The 15,334-nt window shown below is 43.0% G+C and overlaps 1 protein-coding gene across 2 annotated transcripts in view; it reads left to right on the top strand.

Moving 5' to 3' along the window:
- The window catches only part of LOC138052506 (bombesin receptor subtype-3-like), a 32,384-nt gene extending 17,057 nt beyond the window's left edge, over positions 1 to 15,327 (top strand). For both annotated transcript variants that reach the window (XM_068899035.1, XM_068899036.1), the window contains exons 3-5: positions 12,068 to 12,332; positions 13,186 to 13,443; positions 14,744 to 15,327. In XM_068899035.1, coding sequence (XP_068755136.1) covers positions 12,068 to 12,332; positions 13,186 to 13,443; positions 14,744 to 15,055 — 835 coding nt within the window. In that variant the 3' untranslated portion in view covers positions 15,056 to 15,327. The remainder of the gene's footprint in view (positions 1 to 12,067; positions 12,333 to 13,185; positions 13,444 to 14,743) is intronic.
- Positions 15,328 to 15,334: the final 7 nt, after the last annotated feature.

Genomic DNA, 15,334 nt, shown 5'->3' with positions numbered 1-15,334 from the left:
TTTTTAGAGAGAATTACGCCTCAATTTGCGAAAGAAGGTCATACATTGCTTTGTATTTTAAAGCTTTTTGCAAATAATTTTCATGAATTATCTTTGAAAAATGCGTGGTTACCCCCAATTTTCTTTTTGGATTTCAATAACACTTGTTAAGATCTACATTTCCTGCATAATCACACACCGGGGCAAAAATATCTTTGATTAGTAGGCACCGTCCTTAAGCCGTGTCTCTAAGGATTACTCATCGTAAACTACTGGGGAAAGGGTTCCAACCTCAATCACAGGGTCTTATCGGAGCACCCGGAGAAAACGAACTATCCAGTTTAGTGCGTCTTCAAAAACGTATTTACTCGAATAAGCGCCGACCCCGAACAAGCGCCGCCCTCAAATATCGCCGCATTCGGGACACAAAAGCAAATAAGCGACGTCCTGAATAAGCGCCGCGGCCCAGTGCGGTGCTTATTCGAGGAATTTCTTCAAACCCAGCATGGGGAATTTCTTTGCATCAAAATCGAAGTTCTTCAGTTCAAAGTGATTATATTTTACTGCTCGTCCATAAAGTAAAATGCCGTAAGATGTTGGGGACAATTTGCACAGAGATTTGTTTACGCATAGTTTGTAGAACACAACGCTTTACTGATGACGGTCATCTCATGATTGTTTACAACCTTTAAGTACAGACGATTCCACCACTTGTGACATTTGTGTTGTCTTGAATCGATTTACGTCATCTACGCCTACGGTAAAAACTGAATTAACAATTGCAACTCACTAGGTAAAGGCAAATTGCAAACCTGATACTTACATATTCTGTGCGTTAAAGCGGTAGGGAAAGTGCAAGACTTCAACAAACGAGCGTAACATTCACGGTCCCCGATACGAAACTCCTTAGACCAAAACCATGTGCTACCGAAAATCGTGACCTAATCAATATCAATTCGCAATTAGTTCATTCGGCCGCTAGTCGGCCCAAACATCCACCCCACTTTGGGGCGATCTCCCAAAGTGACCCAATTCTGTGGTTTCTCGCGTGGACTCCAAGTCATTTTCTAACAAACAAGGTTTCTGAATAGGACGAACGTAGACACTGTCCTTAGTTTTAACCTTTACAGTTCGCACTAGGCCATCCGGGAAGGGGTACTTCTCGATGACACGTCCGAGGTTTCCATACCCCCTTGGGGTGTTGTCGTTGACTAGCAGCACCAGCGCATTGTGTTTGACATTAGGCAGCGCCTTCGGCCATTTAGACCGAGTCTGTAAACTGGATAAATACTCCTTAAGCCACCTCTCCCAGAACAGATACTGCACCTGCCTCCACTTCTTCTTATACATGTCAGATTTGTCGAAGACTCCAGATGGTAAGCCAATAACCTTCAGCTGCATAAGGAAGTGGGCAGGTGTTAGTGGCTCAAAGTCACTGGGATCGTCAGAGTTTGCAGTTAAGGCTCTGCCGTTCAGAACACGCTCGACCTCGGAAAGCAGCGTTTGCAAGACCACCTCTGTGACCACGTGTCCCCCTAAGATAGCTTTCAGGACTGTCTTCGCGCTACAAACCAAACGTTCCCACGCAACAGACATACTTGATGCAGTTGGGGACTGAAATATCCATTTACAGCCATATTGGATACGTTCACTCTCAATCCGTCCCTGATGCCATTTTTCAAGACTCTCATTTAGCTCGCCGAAAAGGTCCATACCTGTGTATGAGAGAAGTGGTTCATATGCTATGAGCCTTGCCTCCGGTAAAGGTGCCATCTGTTGGATCATGGGTTTAGGGAGGACTTTCCTTGCATTTGAAGCATCGGCTAAAGACTGACCGAACCAGAACGCGGATTTGAGGAATCCAGAAGTCTTCCCGCAACTTGGCTATCACATACTCACGCCCCAAATGACCAATGAAATGATGGACATGACGAGCAATCTTCTCAGCTACAGCACGATCCCTGGGCAGAATGATTTGCCGGCCCATGGTAGATTCAGATACTCTTTTCTGGTCACGTCCATTGACTCATAGTACTCTCTGGTCATCCAATCCAGGATTTAATGCTGCAATCTTGCTCGATGCTCTGAAGGCACCATTCGACTTCAGATCCTTTATCTCCTGTGCATATGCTGAGCCCTGAACAAACTTTTGCGATAGCCACTGTAGCTGCATTCAAATCATCAACAGTGGACCTTCCCTTTATCTTTACTGAACTGTTTAAATCGTAAGAGCCATGCTACCTTGCGCCAAAGGCGGGTCCACTCTGAGCAGGTTATTATCAAGACTTGGAGAGGGTCTTCCATAGGATCTTAGATGGGTTCAAATTTCGAGCTTCCTTTCTTCGCTGCAACTGAATCAGGAGTCAGTTCCAGGGAGTGCACGTGAGTTTCTTTCTTCAGTTCCAAATCTTCACGAGGCACAGTTCTACACTCTTGTTTCGGCCAGGAATTTTCTGGTCCCCATAGAGAGTCAGGTCCACGAAGCCAACTGTAGTCAGAGGTCAGAGAAGATGGGGTCAATGCCCTTGAAATATAGTCTGCGGGATACAAAGTCCCTGGCGCATGATTCAACATGATTCCAATAATGCACGGGTGAGTGCTCCTTTATTTCTTCAACTCTGTTGGCTACGAAGTTTTGAAGTCTTTGTTTCTCATTCTTTGGATAGTGCAGCACTATCTCACTATCAGTCCATAAGAATGTCCTGTAAATGTTCAGTTCCTCGTCTTCACGCAGCATTTTACACACGCGAGTTGCAAGTACTGCTGCCTGCAACTCTAGTCTGGGAATACTGACAAACTTCACTGGTGCGTTTCTAGACTTCCCCATGACTAAGGTACAATAAATCCGACCATCCGGGTACTCAGCTCGCAGATAGGATGATGCACCATACCCAACTTCTGATGTGTCCGAAAAGACATGGAGCTGCAACTTGCAGTCTCGCGTGTCAATATCTTGCAGAAAATAGGATCGAGGGATGCGCAACTGAGACAAGGAAGGTAGTTGAGTCTTTCATGACCTCCAATTTGACAGGAACTCTTCACCAAGAGCCTCGTCCCATCCAACGTTAGCCTTCCACAGGTCTTGCACCAAACGTCTTGCAGCCATTGCTACAGGTGAAGCGAACCCAAGCGGGTCGAACAAGGAACAGTAGACACGATGCCACCTTTAGTCTCTGGGCGTTCAAGATGACTTATTTTGAACCCGAGAGTATCCTCTCCAACAAACCAAAGTATCCCCAGTGCTCTTTCAAAGAGCGGATTCGAGGTTGCGCCTTTGGTTGAACAGCTTGTCACTTGGAACTGTCTTAAGCACTTCCTTTGAACTTTGAATTTGACGTAAACTTAGTCAGATTGAAACTACCTCGGGCAAGGATGTCGACCATATCTCGGGCCAGGTGAATGGCTGGCTGCTCATCATTCTCAGAAGGGAGAGCATCATCAACAGAGAAATTTCCCTTTATAGCTGCTATGACACTGGGGCTGAAGTCATCAGCATTGTCATCGGCAACTCGCCGCAGGGTGGAGTTAGCAACACAAGGGGAAGATACTGCTCCAAATATATGTACTTGTATAACGTAAACATCAGGTGGATCTTCATAGGTATTTGTCCACCATAGAAACCTCAATGAATCCTGGTCTTCTTCACGTAAACGAATCTGGTGGAACATTCCTTCAATGTCTGCGGCAATACCAATCTTACCTTGGCAAAAACGCAGGAGGACACCGGGTAAACTGTTGGTCATGTCTGGCCCGCGCAGCAGATTCTTGTTAAGCGAGGTCCCTTCGTACTCGGCTGCCGCAGCAAAAACAATACGCACCTTTCCAGGCTTCGTAGGGAATTTTTCGGGTAGTGTGGGAGGTACCAATGGGTACTGGATTCCTTAGCTAACTCCTTCTCAGACTACTTGCGAGAAAATCCACTATTGATGTAACTGTCCATTACCTCACGATCCTTCATGGCCATTTCTTCATTCCCGGACTTTATCAGGCGACGTCTCAGGGACTGTAAGCGCTGTCTGGCCATGACAAGATTATTCGGAAACCAGCGCTTGTCCTTCCTCGAAATCATGCCCACTTCATAACGTCCATTCACAAGACGCGTGGTCTCTTCAATTATTTGCATCGCTCTCTTGTCTTCAATCGAGAGGGGCTTCTTCCCTGACTTAACTGCTCCACAATCTTCAAGTTTCCAGAATTTTTCAATGAGGTCGACAGGCTTGTGATCAACTGAAACAAAGTTCACTGAGACTCCCTGGGGATTCTTAACACCATAACAACCGCAAACACACTAACCAAGGGAGTAACGACAATTATAAAGTCCTTTCCTTGCATCTTCAGGGACTCGAACTTCTTTCTGTATGTGTGCATAGGAGATGTTGTTTCCCTCAAGAATGGACTCTCTTAATGTCAACTTCTGGGAACTCAATTTTACACAAGAAAGAGTGATTGCGGACATCAATTCGCTCTGGAAAGGCTCGCTGTGACTGGTTGAGGTCAGGTAGAACATAGGCCTCAGAAACCTCAATACTTTCTCCAAAACTCTCCACGGAACTCAAGATGAAGGAAACTCGATTAGACTCTACAACCTTGCCACTGTTCGTGATTGTATTAATTCCAATCAGCTCAGGTATTCCTTGTATACTAAACCACGGTCGATGAGGGTATCTGTACAGCCACTATCTAGAAAGACGCAAGTCGATACAGTGTTACCATTCGCCGCGGTGATAATGACAGGTACAACGTTCAACAAAACTTGTATTTCTGTGGTAGACAAACCGGCAGACGATATGGGCATATGGTTCGGGTTTGTTTGAATTAGCACTCGCAGTTTGACATGTATTCACTCCCTCGTGACTAGCGGGATGTGGGGTGGCTGGAGGCTTGTCACTTTTGTCGTTGGACCCCTTGTTGTCGGGTGGGTTAGGACGACGACCATCCTGAACTTTGTCAGTATGCAGAATACTAAGGTGACGCCCTGGGCATTTTCAACATGCGGGCGGTTCAGGGAACGATTCAGAACCATGCCCAGGCCTTTCAACACCGCAATTAAAACAAAATCCACAGGAGGCCGCATACTGCCATCGGACTGCCACATGCTTGCACTTCTTGATTATAGGACAATGCTGAAGTTTATGACGCTTAGACTTGCACACTTCGCACCTTCTCGAGCCAGGGGCTGGAGGTTTAGTTTCGAGATCCGTGGCACCAATTGTGGGATTCTTTATTGGAAGCTTGGGAGGCACCTTGGGCTCTTTATTCTCTCGCTTCAACATTTGACCTCCGAACACTGGGTCATTCCTAATGTATGCTTGTCTCAGGGCTCGAGACTAACTTTTTAGCTCACTAGCCTTGTGGCTAGTATCAGGTCTGATTTCACTGGCCAAATCTAAATTTGCACTAGCCAATCTCGTCGTGCGCAGTTTCATTCATTTGTTAAAACTATCACGAAAAAAATTCCACATTTCCAAACACAACTCGCGCTTTTAGTAAATATTCTCATATTCTCATATCCATCCTCGCAACAGTGGCGCAAATATGCTGGAGTGTTCTGCTTCCCGTATTTTTCTCACGAAGCAAAGTTTTCGTGGCCTTGAGGCCAATTCTCCCATTCTCACAGAACCGTTGCCAAACCTTTGCAACTCACAAATGCACTTGAATGTAGAAAACGCGGAATAAAGTTAAGTAAGAAATAAACCGTACATGAAACTAAACTGCTCGTTTGGAAGTCTGTGGAAAGGCTGTTCTTTTGATTAGAGCTATTTGCAATTGAATGAATGAATGAAGAATGAAGAATGAAGCTTTATTTAACCCCTCTCAGATTTTTGATGTTTTCTCTTAACCTAAATAGGTCTCTCAGATATTGAGGTGGATAATTGTTAATTGTCTTAAATACAATAATTAACAAGTTCTGGATAGTCGATCCACACGGAAATTTTAACCTGAAAGCGCCATTCTACGCATGAAGCACAAAAGCAGCAGAATGTGGGAAAATAATATTTTAAATTAGATATAAAGGAAATTCGAAAGGACAGACTTGCCCTCACATAAGATTTTCTTTTTAATAGCTTCAAGCAGCAATCCGAGCGTTTGAATGGTTTTCGGAGTCAATTAATATTCGGTGGCCACAGTGCTCGCAAGCAAGTTTTCTCTCTTTTTATGCGAGATTCGCCATTCCTAGTAAACGAGATAAGTCGCTCCATATTATCTCTTTATTTTTTTTTGGATTTGAAATAAATTTGAATTATTTGGAGTCAATTTTCTAAACTAGTACGTGACCTCTTTCCATATACACGTAACAACGTCGCAAACAGTTGCAAACAGCTTGCGTTGGCTCGATCGCAAACACTGTCACTTTTTGCGTTTGTGTTTGCGATCCTGTTTTCCATATGCGTGACTGCTTTGCGTAACTTGATCTCGTGACATCGTAAAAAAACTGCGCAAAAATAAAAGCAGAATTAGTTTTTGCGTCGTGATCAACTTCTTACGTTGGAATTGTTGCAAAGAAGAAGGCAGAGAGGAAGTGTCAAGAGACGTCACCGATTCTGGGTCCGATACATTTTCGAGGAGCAGCAACGGGCTGCAGCATAGCCAGTATCAAATTATACCGTAGGGACTGGCTCTTTGTGATCAAGAACTTTACTAAAGGTATATTTGGCGGGGTATTCCCTTAAGATATTCATTAAATTCACACTGTTTTGAGGAGTGTCCTCATTGCCACAATCGAACTCGGACGCCATTTTCATTACTTATACTTGCCTCTAATTGGTCAAAACGTATCATGTGCACAAAAATATCGTCGATTGATCGCAAACAATCATAAACAGTTTACGATTGTGTTTCTATATCGTTGTTTCCTTGCTTTTGCACTGCTACTCGTCGCCAACAAGACGTAACGATAGAAAATTTTCTATCTCTTGCGTCTTGTTTGCGATCATGGGCTTTCATCGGCGATTGGTCGGGTATGAACGTAAAAGGTGTTTCCATTTTCGCAAACTGTTTGTGATCAAGCTCTCGGAAGGTGCTTGCGATTGTTTGCGACGGAGTTACGCCCATATGAAAACACGCATATGGAAACAGCAGCCGAGAAATTCCGCATGATTTCACACGTGATTAATCGTTCGAAACGTGGAGTGGGGAAAGTGATAGATAGATAGATAGATAGATAGATAGATAGATAGATAGATAGATAGCTTTATTAAATAAAACCATTGCAGCCAAGGGCTGAATTACGGCTATTTACAAGTGAAAAAGATTCTAAAATATATTTAAAAACTAAACCTAAAAATATATTAAAGGCAAAGTTGCACACCGAGAACTAAAAGCTAAGAACGGGAAGAACTTGCCATTAAAAAGCTCCACTTAAAGCGATTTGTCTTACATAGAGGGACATTCAAAGTCCTCTTTTTCCTGAGAGTTAGTTGGCATTCATTCTTTGGCGGCAGTAAGTGATGGAGCCTGTGGTTGGGGTCTTGAAGGAACTTATGGAAGAGGCGCGTGGTGAGTTCCTTTCTTCGAACGCTTAATAGCGGCAGCCCCAGGGCGACGAGTGCTTCGGAATAGCTCAAGGTGGGATAGATGATACGAAAGGCGCGTTTTTGAAGCTTTTCCAATTCATCTGATAGGTATATGGGAAGGCTATTATGAAAGGTCTCGCAGGCGTATTCGGCGACCGGCCGAATGCATGTGGTGTAGAAACATACAAGTTCGTTCGGGTCGAGGCCCTCTCGTTTTAACTGCCTCATCAAGTACAGTCTGGAAGCTACCTTCTTAACTATCTCAGCAACATGCGCGTTCCATTTTAAATCGTCAGAGATGAAGAGACCCAAAAGTTTGGCACTCTGAACAACTTCGATGTTGTTATTATTGATGACGACAGGTGAAAATGAACGCTTAGATCTAGCAAAACAAATCTGCAACTCTTTGCATTTTGCTTTGTTCAGCTGGAACCGATCTCCCTGAGCGGCCCGAAATAAATTATCTACAGCTGTTTGGATCTGACTACAATCACTCTTGTGGGTTGTTTCACTTATGGTGGTGTCGTCGACATATTTACATAGATCAACGCCCTCGACTTGGAGGTTGTTAATCATCACCACAAAGAGACAGGGACCAAGCTTAGTCCCTTGTGGTACGCTGGCAGGGACTCTGAGAATCAGTCTTGAGAGAGCTTGACTCTTTGGTGCCGATCAGTGAGGAAATCTTCAATCCAGAGACGAACCCACTCAGGCATGTCAAAGTTCTTAAGCTTCTCCGATAGAATGCGGTGATCAATCAGATCTAAAGCCTTCTTGAAGTCAAATAGAACTACACGGACCGTAGAGCCGTTGCCGTCGGTCTTCTGGTACCATGTGTGCATCATACTAATGAGAGCATGCGCAGTAGAGGAATTGGGAACCGTTCCAAATTGATTCCAATCAACTTTGACCAGGATGGCTGGCTTGATGTATTCCTCAACCACATAGTCTTCGGCCACTTTTGACAGTATTGGCGTTAATGATATAGGCCGCAGATGCTTGTTAACATCAAGCACTAGTGACTGCTTGGGGAGGGGTGTAATATCCGCTCGTTTCCATGACTTAGGTAGGCGACTCTCCTGGAAGCTAGAATTCAGGATGTCTGCTACAGGGGCAGCAGGTATATCCGCATTATCTTTGAGAAGCCAAAAGGGGATTTGATCAGGACCAGATGCTTTGTTGGGATTGAGAGTGCGCAGCTTCTGTAGAACAGAATATTCCGTGATGGCCCTCGGGCGCGGCTCAACAGGTGCTGCGTTATTGTGCTCGGTCGGTCGCTCGTCCACGTTGGTTCCCTCTTCAGTTTTTTTTTTTTTAATTATCATTTTTTAAGGAAGTAAACTCCATAGAATCCGCTCAAAGTTTCTGTTGTTAGTTTCTATTCTCTCCTTTTGCCTTATCCATAAGAAATAATTTTCACTTTTGTTTTCGTCCAGAACTCCACTGCTTCACAATATTTACTAGCCCCAATGGCTAGTGGAAGCTCAAAATCTACCAGCCAAAACTGAAATTTCACTAGGCTGTGGCTACCGTTAGTCTCGAGCCCTCTTGTCTCTTCACAAAGGCAGCAATGTCATTTAGCTGAGGAGACCTTCCACTCTTAACAATCTCATAGTTTTCATTTTGCCTTTTGATGATCAGATCATTAGGAAGACAGCTAACGATACGCTTAAGGTGTGTTGCGACGTTTGCTTCACGTTCAATCTCGCCTTGAAGGATTTTTGTGGCTGTGTTTAGCTTCTCAGAAAAGTTCATAAGTCCAATATTATCCCAATAGGTCAGTCTTGGACCGGCTGCAAGATCTTCTATGCATGCTTTCGTTACCCTTATTGCCTGACCAAAGCGTTCCTCAAGGGTTTTCATGATGTCGTTGAATGAGCAGCCTCTGTTTCGCTTTACCACTTCCAAAGCTTCTCCAGTGACAAACTTAGGGAGATATTCAACACGCTGGGAATCGGTAAGCAAATCACTTTCAAGATGAGTACGAATCTGGTCACGAAAGAAGGGGAAATCCACTTGATTCCCACTAAACTGTGTCGGCTGCATTCCACTCAGCATTTGAGCCTTCACATTGCTGCAACAGGATCACGTGTGGGGTGTGGTCGCCACAAGTAGCCCTCTGTGATTGTTGGACACTAGGTACTCTAAAGGACTGGGGTGACTTCACGCCGTTGAGGGTCTTAGGAACATTAGACCCTGTCGCTGAGAAGGATGACTTCGGTTGAGTCTTCAAAATTCCCGACACAGGAGTGACTGAGCCTTCTGTGCAAGGGTTTAATTGGGATACGGTCTCCTTACTGATAGTAGAAGTGGCACCTGGATTGGCGTCAGATCCGCTGGTCTCAATTTTCTCTGAAGTAACCGGGGTAGAATGTGGTCTTCTATCAACTAGGAATGTGGTAGCATCCAAGGAGCTAGCATCGCTAGGTGTAAGACCTCCCTCATTGTTGTACTCCATTTAAATCTTCCATTCTAGATCGGCTAGTGATGCTTCCTCTTCTAGGCGCCTAAGTTCCATTCTTTGTTTATGTTCGTATGCCATTCGAGCCGCTTCTGCTTCTTCCTTTGCCCTAGCCTTGCCAGGTCCAGTTTCATTTTCCAGACAAGCACCCTTTTCAGAGATTTCTTACGTGATGATCCGGACGCACTAGAAGGCTTAAAGCAGACCGACACATTGTCATCACGTTCCACGTCCTGGTCTGGTAGTCCAGGATTCATTCCTACATTTCCAGGTGAAGAGCCCAATTTTTGCAAGAAACCTTCACACTTATTAATTTCGTCATGTGCATCACGTTTCAGGTTAGAATAACGATTATGTACCTGTTCCAAGCGCTTTCTCTCATTTATCCCAGCAAGGTTTTTTGTATGTAGCTCTCCGAGTGTCTTCCACCTTTCCGAGAGAAGGTCAACAGTTTTCTTAGTTTCCTCAGGGCTTTGGCTGGCATGAAGTTCGGACGGAATTACTTTCAGTAAATTTTCAATTTCCTTGCTAACATTTGTCCCCGTAGCCGTGCTGCGTTGCTCCCGGGAGTCCCTAGCCGTTATCCACCCGGGTGTTTGGTGGGGGCCTGGGTCTGAGGGAGGGACCGCGGTAGCCAAGCGAAAACATCTGTTGTCGTACAAACAGAAGTAATGTTACCTTCTACTGTCGATGTATCACTTCTTCCAGGAAACTGGATAGGAAAATCAGGCAGTCCACGATCCATTCCATCTCCAGCGTAATCGAAACTATTGGCATTCATTCCACTGTCGAAACCGAAATCCAACCGATTTGGTGCATCCATCACTCGACGAAATTCACTCGCAATCAAATATTTAGAGAGAATATTTCTTACTGATGTTGGGGTTAATTTGCATGGAGATTTTTTTACGCGTAGTTTGTAGAAAACAACGTTTTACTGATGCCGGTCATCTCAACTTTGAAGTACAGACGATTCCACCACTTGTGACATTTGTGTTGTCGACTTACGTCATCTACGCCTACGGTAAAAAACTGAACAACAAAAAAAACCTAAATTAATAACTCACTGGGTAAAGGCAAATTGCAAACCTGATAATTACATATTCTGTGCCTTAAAACGGTAGGGAAAGTGCAAGACTTCAACAAACGAGCGTAACATTCACGGTCCCCGACACGAAACTGCTTAGACCAAAACCATGTGCTACCGAAACACGTGACCTAATCAATATCAATTCGCAATTCGTTCATTCGGCAGCTAGTCGGCCCAAAAATAAGATTCAAATGGTTACTATCAAATGACGTTTTTGTTACTCTTCGTACAGATTTATATTTCTGTGTGGCGTACAATTTTTAAAGGAGTGCCGCCCTAAAATACTTGAGGCGCGAAAAATCAAATAAGCGCCACAGCGTCTTGTGCCCTTCTTTACACTAGAGAAATTTAACAGACGCAGAAAATACGTTTGCCCAAGTTCGTCCCAGACGGATTATGCGTATTACATGGTTCGTCCCGTCTTTACACCAGACGGATAACATGACAGACGCATATTCATCTGGACGAATTATGCGTCTCAAGTATAAAAACTGCCAATTATTTATGGGTATGCGAGTTCGATGACGTTCAAATGCTGCATCGGAATCAAGGCGATGGAAGCCAATGATAACTTTTGATGACGCCACAAGCAGACATTTCGTTTCCCTATGACGACGGTCCTCAGACGCGTGGCCTTCATGTAACAGATATGTTGGAGTCCAATTGTTAATGATTAATTTTTGACAGACTTATTAAAAAACTCACCATGACGGTTAAGTTCTAACACACCTGACCGCTGAACGGAAAAAATTCTACGTTATAATATATTTTAACAGAAAAGGTTACAAAAGGTTATCAAAAATGAATTTCAAACGATTGTCAAAGGAAAAAGATTTTTTGGTGGTTCTCAGTGAAACCGACTATAAATCTCAGCTGTCAGGTAAAAAGGCAAGCAATGAAATACCGAGGGGTGTGGCAAAGTGGGGTAGGGAGGGTGTAGAGTTTAAGGGTCGAGGTCAGTGATTGTAAATATCCAGTAAAATCAACAATTTACGGAATTAAACTTTATTTTTTATGTCGTAGGACTCCTTTCAACTATCTTCTTTTGAACCTCGCCATGGCGGACATCGTTTATCCTACCTTCCTCTTTACTTTTTTCATCTACCGTTACTCTCTTAATAACCCTGATGCAATGCCTGGGACTGCAATTTGCCTGTCGTTGAGGACATTGGCGAGTACTGGAGCTAGTTGTTCCGTATTAACTCTGATTGCCATTGCAAGGGAACGCTACTGGGCTGTAGTTCATCCACTTTCAATTCAGCGAAAACTTACTTGGCGACAATTGAAGGTGCGCTGATTATCCTGCAGAGCGTATACGGTATATACAGGCAAAAGATTAGCGGTCATTTACATAGGAAGATTCTTTTTCACCAATTTCATTACAGTTTTATTCCCACCCATACTAGTGTTTTAAGAATACTCCCAGAAATTCAATTCAATTCTAATGTGAACAATTTCTTCTGATTTTTGTTTAAAAAGATGAGAGGCTGATCACGCAAATAAAAACACTCTATACTCAGTAACAAGCAACAAAAGGGACTGTTTCTGTTAAGTATTCAACAACTGATTTTCTTCACTGTTTTTCTAATCTTGCTTTCAAAAAGCCTTTGGGAGACTTGACATGAGAAGTATAATCAAACTTGAATCAAACAGTAGAAACTAAGGTTTTCGATAAGCAATTAAGAATAAAAAGCAGCGATATAAAAAAATGCCGTTTCGACGGCTCCATGCCATCGAAACCTTCACACGTACTTTCACTGTAATATGAATTCACATAATGTTTTGAGTTGAATTTAAGAATGATGGCCATGATGGAGCCGTCGAAACGCCATTCTTTTATATCGCTGCTTTTTATTCTTACCAGTAGAAGTACCTAAAAACGTTGGCTTATTAAGGGAAATTAATCCGCTGGGTGCCTCAAATGAAATGAAATTTAAGCTTCAAACTTCTATCTGCTCTCAGTATATATCCCTTTCTCATTGCATAATTAAGGCCTGGAAAGCTGACTTTAATTAGTAAATACTAACCTGTCGTCAATCAAGTTTAGAAAATACTTTGGTTACCTTTCCAACCTTTCCCTTTAAAAGACTTATAATTAATTTCGTATTCCTATAACTCGTTCCATGCATCCCATCCTATAGGTAATTATTCCAGGTACTTGGATCCTTGCAGTTCTGTTCTTTTCCTCGGGATTCGTCATACAGAGCTTTGGAAGGGAGATCGCTGTAAGGTCTTGTCATCTCTTTCAGGATGATAAAAAATTGCAAAAGGCTTCCTTGCTTATTTACACGACCTTTGTTGGCATTTCATCCCTGTTGTTGATTGGCTATTACTCCATCGTTGTGTACACATTGTGGTTCAAATGTGACGATCAAGAGGAGAGACCATATCAGCGGCAGGTAGGAATGCAATTATTACCAGTGCATGTGAGGCTGTTAAGACTTTCCAAGCGAACACTCTGATGAAGAAAAAGCCACGACACTTCTTGACATCTATGCATTAATGTCAAGGTCCACATTATTATGATGGGGAGCCAAGAGTCTATCATCCAAGAGTAAGATTTACCCAAATTGGCCAAGTCCCCATCAGCGTCAGAAGATTATAACTGTTTTTCAACAACGTTTTGTGGGAAAAAAAAAACAAACCAAATCGGCTACCTCAATGTTTTACCCAATAAAAACCGTTTGGGGGTTGGTAATAGAACGTTTTGCTCCAGGTATTTCAATATCATTTAACTTTGAACGCTACATTATAATGCAAATGCAAATACAACATCTAAAGAATCTTAATTCCCGCAAAATTAAATTGGTTTCAAAATTGTTTCTTTCCTGACGCTGATGAGGACAAACCTGATACCAGATTCTTACTCCTGGGTAATGGACTGTTGAGAGAGCTTAAGCATGAGACGAAAGTAAAATGTTTTCGGTTCCAGCTTGTCTTGGTCAACATTACCACATTTATATTGGTAAGTATCTTGCCGCTGTTAGAGATGGTCTGGGAGCTGAGACCACTTTCCTTTTATACGAAATGTTCACCTTCGGTTTCCATCTTTGGCTCAAACACGTCCAGCGCTGCTCCCTATCATGACGTATACAATCAATTAATTTAACATTTAAGCGTCAAGCTTATAAAATGCCATGCGTATTCTCGACTTTCGAATGTAATGTTTGTTCCCCGAAACAAAGAAACAAGTTGTTGCTTCTTAGCATTCCACCTTGGACACGTCCTTTCAATTACACCCTGTAACATCCGTCATCATCAACAATCACCAAAATTGTTGATTTAAAACAGGAAGTTATCACAGCACCTACAAGCGAACGTTCGATCGGTGCTTCGACCTAAACACTACCAAATGCTGCGATTGTGTCGTGTCCAAGAGGTACCCGCAAGATCTTTCACGTGAATTTTAAAAGATCTATTCTCAAGCAAACGTTTTCTTTGGTTTTGTATTGATCACGCTGACCACGCTACAGAAAGCCAGCAAAACAAAATTTATGTTATCATTAAACGTTCTGTAATGAAACGTCATTCCAGATAAAAAGAAACAGTTGAGTCATATTTTCGTTACCCGTGGAAATGAGTTCATCCCCGTCTAGAAGGTGACCCGGTGTCCCTACCATTAAAGTATTTTCTTTATATTCTCTTGACACTAATTTCAAATGAGGCTCAAATGATCGTATCATCCTTTTTCTTACACAGGGTGTGTTGAAAGTACGGAAACGAGTGACCTTAATGGTTTTGTCTCTTACTACACTCTTTGAAATTACCTGGATTTCAAACTACGTAATTCACGTTTTGAACGATTTTGGCCTCTGCACAGTCAGCGATGTTGCAGTTCTCATAGCTCGCGCCTTGCTTGCTTTCAATTCAGCTGTCAACCCGTTTGCCTATGCTCTGATAAACCAAAGATTCAGGGAGAGGATGAAAGGAATGCTATGGAATAGTTCACGTGCAACCGAAAGAAATATCAAAGCTGAACATCCACAAATTATCAGACTCCAGCATTACTAGTCACTCGTTCCAGAGGAGAGATTTGTTTTCGTTCAAATGCCACCGACCACAAAAGTTTAACAAAAAATGAGCTATAGAACGTGATTACTACTTTTGCCTCTCAATTTATATTTGTGACATTTTTTCCTCTTTCCTACAAGAAATGTCAGTGATCGATGATTCATATCAGGGTTTACGTAAACGGCATCACTACCCCTCTTTCATAACGTGTCTGAGAAGAGCCCTGTGATTGAAAAAAACACGTGAAAAGAACGTATGCATTGGCTTTGGAGTGCTACA

This window comes from Montipora capricornis, chromosome 6 (genome assembly GCF_036669925.1).
Source record: "Montipora capricornis isolate CH-2021 chromosome 6, ASM3666992v2, whole genome shotgun sequence".
Taxonomy (NCBI): Eukaryota; Metazoa; Cnidaria; class Anthozoa; order Scleractinia; family Acroporidae; genus Montipora; species Montipora capricornis.
The sequence above is the reverse complement of the archived record's forward strand: the minus strand, read 5'-3'. Positions and strand labels throughout refer to the sequence as shown.